The following is a 6,503-nucleotide window of genomic DNA, read 5'->3' on the forward strand; positions in this document are numbered from 1 at the left end:
GACAGAGAGAGACAGAGCGTGAGCAGGAGAGGGACAGAGACAGAGGGAGACACAGAATCTGAAGAAGGCTCCAGACCTTAGCTGTCAGCACAGAGCCCAATGGGGGGCTCGAACTCACGAACCGTGAGATCAAGACCTGAGCTGAAGTTGGACGCTTAACCGATTGAGCCACCCAGGCACCCTGAACTTCACAGATATTTTTTAATGCTTAATTTCTTCTGGAAATTAAACCTTTACTGTTTCTTAAAATCAAATAATAATATAATGGTGGAAAAATAATAAACATTAATATTGCATTAGATTGTAACAAGAAGTGCAAGTTTTACATGTTTTCTAGGAGATTGATACATATTTGAACGTCTAATTCTCAAATCATACATACACTAGTAGCTTTACATATATTATTTCATTTAATCCCCAAAACAACCCATTTCAATGGGCAATATCTTATTGTTGTCTTATCTCCATTTATAGGGTTACATCCACTATAAACTAATCCAGTCACTCATATTTCCACATTTACTAGAAAATGAACAATATCATATTTTCACATGTATACAATGTATTCCTTCAACTTTGTCAAGATAAAACAAAGAGGAAATGGGAACCGAAGGATGAGAACAACTACGGATAGTTCAATCGACAGAAGCGATCTCAGAGAAAGTAGTGCTTATACTGCAATCGATTTGCGTTGTCAATATACATAATAAAATAACTAGAGCAATTGTTCACCTCTTTGAAGATGGGGACTCAAAGATTCACTCAGGAACAGATGGGCAAATAATTAGTAATGTATACAGTTTATAATCTTGATGATCTCACAAACTTGTTTGGTTTTCACATGTACCCACTGTGAATGGAACAGTAGAGGATCTCTTACACTAATCAGTGCATCCCAGAGAAATAAATGTGTTATAACCTCACACTGTACTAATATTAAAGAGACCCTTGCTATGTGACTTCTATCTAACTTCCTAAGAACCAGCGAAACCACCATCGTTTATCATGAGTGATATCAATTTCCCTGATGATAAGTGTTCTGAAACTGCAAAATCTAGACTCATTTTCCCAGACACAGGAAGCTACATTTACTCACTTCACCATCCATCCATCCATTTATTCCATCCATTCATCCATTAAACATACATGTGATGAGAATATGCCATATTTCCTGTACTATATAGGAATTGGAACAATAACCAAGATACATATCCCCTGCTGCCAAGGAGTTTCTACTTATGGATGGGTTGATAGACAAGTCAACATAGACCTTGAGTATAACATGATAAAAAATATAATGAATCAATATACAAAGTATTTTGTGAACACTAATTGGAAAAGAGATATTATTATTTATTTTATCTCAAGCATATTTCATAGAGTAGAGTAATTCTGGAGAGAAGATTTTTAGAAGACAAAAGCATTTTAAAGTATGGAGGATCAAACGTTATCTTTATTTCTGAGAAATGATAATAAATTTAAAATAGTTGACATACAAGGTGTTAATGGCATGATGATATTGGAAGTGCAGACTCTACCTTGAATATTCCTTTTTTAAATTTTTAAATGTTTATTTATTTTTGAGAGAGAGACAGAAGGTGAGCGGGGGAGGGGCAGAGAGAGGGAGAGACAGAATCTGAAGCAGGTACCAGGCTCTGAGTTGCCAGCACAGAACCTGACACGGGGCTCGAACCCATGAACTGTGGGATCATGACCTGAGCCAAAGTCCGGCACTTAAACGACTGAGCCACCCAGGTGCCCCTACCTTGAATATTCTTAAATGATTTTAATTCTTATTCATTTGAAAGTCCAGTTTCTTTCTAATAGCTTTTTGAGGGCATTTTTTACATCCCTGTTTCTGAAACTGTATATTATTGGGTTAAACATGGGAAAGACCACAGTATAAAACACTGCAACTACCTTGTCAGTGTCCAGGGAATAGTCAGTGGTGGGACGTAAGTACATAAACAGGAGTGTTCCGTAGAACAAGGAGACCGCTATGAAATGGGAAGTACAAGTGGAGAACGTTTTGCTCCTGCCCCCTGAGGACTTAATGCTCAAAACAGTGATGAGGATACAGAAGTAAGAGATAAATATGACCACAAAAGTGCTGGTCTGGATGAAACCACATAAGGCAAAGAGCAGAAGCTCATTGATATGGATGTCCGTGCATGATAAAGCCAGAAGAGGTGGGATATCACAGAAGAAATGATTGACAATATTAGAGCCACAAAATGACAGCCTGAATGTGAGGCAGACATGTACCATGGAAGTCATACTCCCGCTGAAGTATGCCAACACAACGAAGCAGATACAGACTCTCCTTGACATAAGCGTAGAATAGAGCAATGGGTTACAGATGGCTGCATAGCGGTCATAGGCCATTGCTGCCAGAATGAGGCACTCAGCATCAGCAAAGCAACCAAAGAAAAACATTTGTAGTGCACAGCCATAGGGAGAGATGCTTTTCCTGGATGCTAAAAAATTCACCAGCATTTTAGGAGCGATCGCGGTAGAATAGCAGATGTCTAAGAAAGACAGGTTGCTAAGAAAATAATACATGGGGGTTTGAAGGCTTGGATTGATATGAACTAAGATTATTAAACCCAGATTTCCCACCACAGTTAGTGTATAGACTATAAGAAATACCAAAAAGAGTGTGACCCCGAGAGGCAAATCATCTGTGAATCCAACAAGAAGAAACTCAGTTGGCATGGTATGATTACTCTCCAACATCCTGGTTTTCTTGTTTTCCTTGTCCAAAAGAGATGGGATCAGAACACACGTGTTGACGTGAGTGATGTATGAAGCAAGAACATCTTCACTCTCTCTTCTAAGGAAGCAAATAGAAGGATAATAAAATCATAGTTATGATGGCCTTTTCTGTGACATTTGCTTTTTTTTTTTCTTTTCTGTCACTTTCTTTAAAAAAGGTAATTAAAAATCTTTGTTGACACTAGAGGATGTTATTCAGAGGTGGTGTTTTGGGAGGCATGAAGAATGTATTTGTTCCTTCCAAGCAGAAATGGGATGAATGTGGCTTGGTTGATTAAAACCAGTAGAATTGTGAAAGTTGGCAAAATCCTTGAAGCAAAGCTTTATTTTTCCATCCTGAAATCCCATTCTTCCATGTAAAGGAAAGTTGAGAAAAACTCTAGGAAGAAAGTTACCACTTTCTGTAGATAATTCTACAGAAGAATAACTGTGATCTTGGGAAGCAGTTTAACTTAACTGTTAAGGCATAGTAGTTATTGTAAGAGATGACAGGATTCAAATCCTAGCTTTCCTGCTTACTGGTTGCGTAAGAATGATTAAATTATTTAACCACTCTGTAATGATTAGAGGAATAAATGAGTGGATATTTGTAAATATTGTTTATGTTACTGGCATCTCATAAACACTAATATGAGAATTTATTAAATAAAATTCGTTAAAGCAAATAAATTGACATCTTGTTTCTTTTTAATTGCTTACTCAATACTCAGTTGTTAAAGCCTATTTATTTGTTTTGAGAGAGAGAGATAGAGAGAGGGAGAGAGAGAGAGTGACAGCATGAGACAGGAAGGGGCAGAGAGAAAGGGAGAGAGAATCCCAAGTAACCTCCATGCTGACAGCATGGTAACCTCATGTGGGGCTTGATCTCATGAATTGTGAGATCATGACCTGAGCTAAAACCAAGAGTCAGGCACGTAACCAACTGAGATACCCAGGATCCCCTTTTAAAAGTTTATTTGTTTATTTTGAGAGAGAAAGAGCACATGTGTGAGCAGGGGAAGGATAATTTTTTTAATAAATTACTCAGGTGTCTCAAAATTCATCTTATTTTTGACAACATGGATACACAATCTGTGCTTTCTTATAAAGAAAAGTGTGTGTGTGTGTTCTATGTAAATATATTGTTTCGCAGTAGTAAATCTTATACACGTGTCCTATAAGTATTGCTTTCCTCTCCTAGGGTTTATGTTTCTTTCTTACCTCTGAGATAAGACAATGTCTGATGTGAGATCCCGGAAACAGGAAGTGTCTTGAGGAAAAACTGTATCTCTGCACTCATTAATGAACTTCTAAGCTAGCTATATGAGAAAATATATGCTATATAACCAGAGGGAAATTAATCAAGGAAAAAAAAAACAGAATGTGTGTAAATACAAAATAAATCATAGTGTGATGGAATATATTCAGCAGGAAGTTAAAGATTAGTAATGTTAGAGGAACACTGTAGTAAGTAGTAAGGCAATTAAATATTGGAGGTCTATTCTCTCTGCCATGCTTGGTAACCTCAGAGTGCCGCCTCGCCCAACAAAATCATCTGCAATCTTCCAGATACACTTAGAAGAGTGGTCCGTCTTCTTTGGGAACCGGATCATAGAAAGGAAGAACTTGACTAAGAAAACATGTAAGGTGAATGTCAGAAACTATGGGGAAGCAATCCAAACTCTTAAAATAAAAGAGAAAAAAGTTTACATGGCTATGCTGTGCAAATGTCATTTCTAAGCTTTATGTAATATTCACATCCTAACTTAAATCTGTCTTTTCTTTTTTCTCTAAAGTACTGGTTTAAAAACTCAATTCAGTGGGGCGCCTGGGTGACTCAGTTGGCTAAGTGTCCAACTTCAGTTCAAGTCATGATCTCACAGCTCATGAATTCGAGCCCAGTGTCGGGCTCTGTGCTGACCGCTCACAGCCTGGAGCCTGCTTCGGACTCTGTCTCCCTCTCTCTCTGCCCTTCCCCCACTTCCACTCTCTCTCTCTCAAAAATAAATAAACATTAAACATTTTTTAAATAAATAAATTCAGTGATTAAAGTGGCTAGAGAATCTATAATTAATTATTTGCTGTAACTACATTCTACATTGAACTTTAAATAAGGCGTTCGCACAGATTCAGTGGTTAAAGAATCAATCCAATAATCATGGGGTGCCCGAGTAATTCAATCAGTTAAGCCTCCAACTCTTGATTTCGGCTCAGGTCATGATCTCATGGTTTGTGAGGCCCAGCCCCTCGTTGGGCTCTGCACTGATAGCCTGGTGCCTACTTGGGATTCTCTCTTTCTCTCCACCCCTCCCCTGCTTGCGCCCTCTCTCTCTCAAAATAAATAATAAAATTTTTAAAAGGAATCAATTCAATAATCATAACAAGGTTTCCTCTAAATAATTTGTGTGAACCTTCCAATTAAAGAATTAGTGTTAAAGAATGCACTAAATAACAAAAGTGTACCAAATTTAGGAGGTTTTCCGTCATTGGTTCCCAAGGGTTGTATCAGACAAGATATCACTATTAGCATCAGCTTTTTGACTATACGAGTAACAACACTCTACACTGAGACCTCCAGATCGTCACGTTTGCCTGCTTATCGGGCTTGATTTTGCTATCACTGGTGTAAAAGAGGCTATAGCAAAGACTAGGAAATAGGAAAAAAGAAGTGTCTGGATGCCTGAGTTCTAATTCTGGTTCTTCTACTACAAATCGTTCCATCTTTATGCCAACCTATCCTTGTTTATGAAATCAGACCCACTTTATTCACTGTATAGAATTGTCCTGTAAGGCAAACAAGACTGCATATTCAAGAGCTTCATGATGGGGTAGGACACTTTGATCTTGTTTGTAGAATATTAATAGAAATTCTCAAAATCAGGCACGTTTCTTGAAACATGTTTTATTTTCCCATTGGTATCAACAAGCTAATGGCACCATGCCGTAGTGGTTAAACACGCAAGATTTGGGGTAGCCAAAGTTGACTTTAACCTCAGATGTGGTCTCTAAGGTTTTGTAAGCCATTCAAGGTTTGTATCCCTGAATTGTTTTATTTCCTTTATTAACGTAATAATATCCCACACAGAAGGTTGAAACCAGGATTAACGTGGATAATTTATAGCACCATTTATAGAACTTATTGTATTAGAGATGCATCAAATGGATTCATTATTTTCTATTATTACCATTAATGCCATTATGATTATTCAATATCTGACACAAAGTCACAAGTTCCCTAAATTGATATTTTTAGGCACAAACACAAAATAGTCACATTGTATGCAAATATACGTATGTGCTCATAGAAAGTGAAATTCGCCTTACTGATGAGGGTGAGCTTACTTAAGTTTTACTCAGTTAATTAAATCATTGGATTTTCCCAAATTCCAACCTAGACACAAGTCAGCTTTCGCCTCCTGGCAATAATGAGCAAAATGAATGAAGCGGTGCTTTTGGAAAAAGCTCTAGGTAAGGTAAGTGCAGATTAATGCCTCTATCATCCCCTGTCTACTCCCCCGGCCCACATATACACATAAACTAAGAAAATACCACAGATAATCAGTGAGCATAACCTTTTCTCTAAGACAACATTATTTTCGTTACACTGTCCCATTCGCAGCAGTCACCTACCTTACCACCATCTAGAATTCTGAATTGTAGAATTTATCTTGTATAAGCTGTTGACAACACTTCTCTCCAAATTTTACAAATGGATCTTATGAGGGATGAGTATTTATCTCCCAGTGTGT

At 37.5% G+C, this 6,503-nt stretch overlaps 1 protein-coding gene across 1 annotated transcript; it reads right to left on the reverse strand.

Annotated features, from left to right (window-relative positions):
* Positions 1-1,797: 1,797 nt before the first annotated feature.
* On the reverse strand, positions 1,798-2,736 carry LOC106986186 (olfactory receptor 5AS1). The gene has a single exon (XM_015084364.1). The coding sequence runs from the start codon at positions 2,734-2,736 to the stop codon at positions 1,798-1,800; it is 939 nt and encodes a 312-aa protein (XP_014939850.1).
* Between the last annotated feature and the right edge of the window lie 3,767 nt (positions 2,737-6,503).

Source organism: Acinonyx jubatus, chromosome D1, assembly GCF_027475565.1.
Source record: "Acinonyx jubatus isolate Ajub_Pintada_27869175 chromosome D1, VMU_Ajub_asm_v1.0, whole genome shotgun sequence".
Classification (NCBI taxonomy): domain Eukaryota; kingdom Metazoa; phylum Chordata; class Mammalia; order Carnivora; family Felidae; genus Acinonyx; species Acinonyx jubatus.

Excerpts from the sequence above, each read along its gene's own strand:
- LOC106986186 (XM_015084364.1), bottom strand. The coding sequence starts at position 2,736 with ATGTTGGAGAGTAATCATACCATGCCAACTGAGTTTCTTCTTGTTGGA.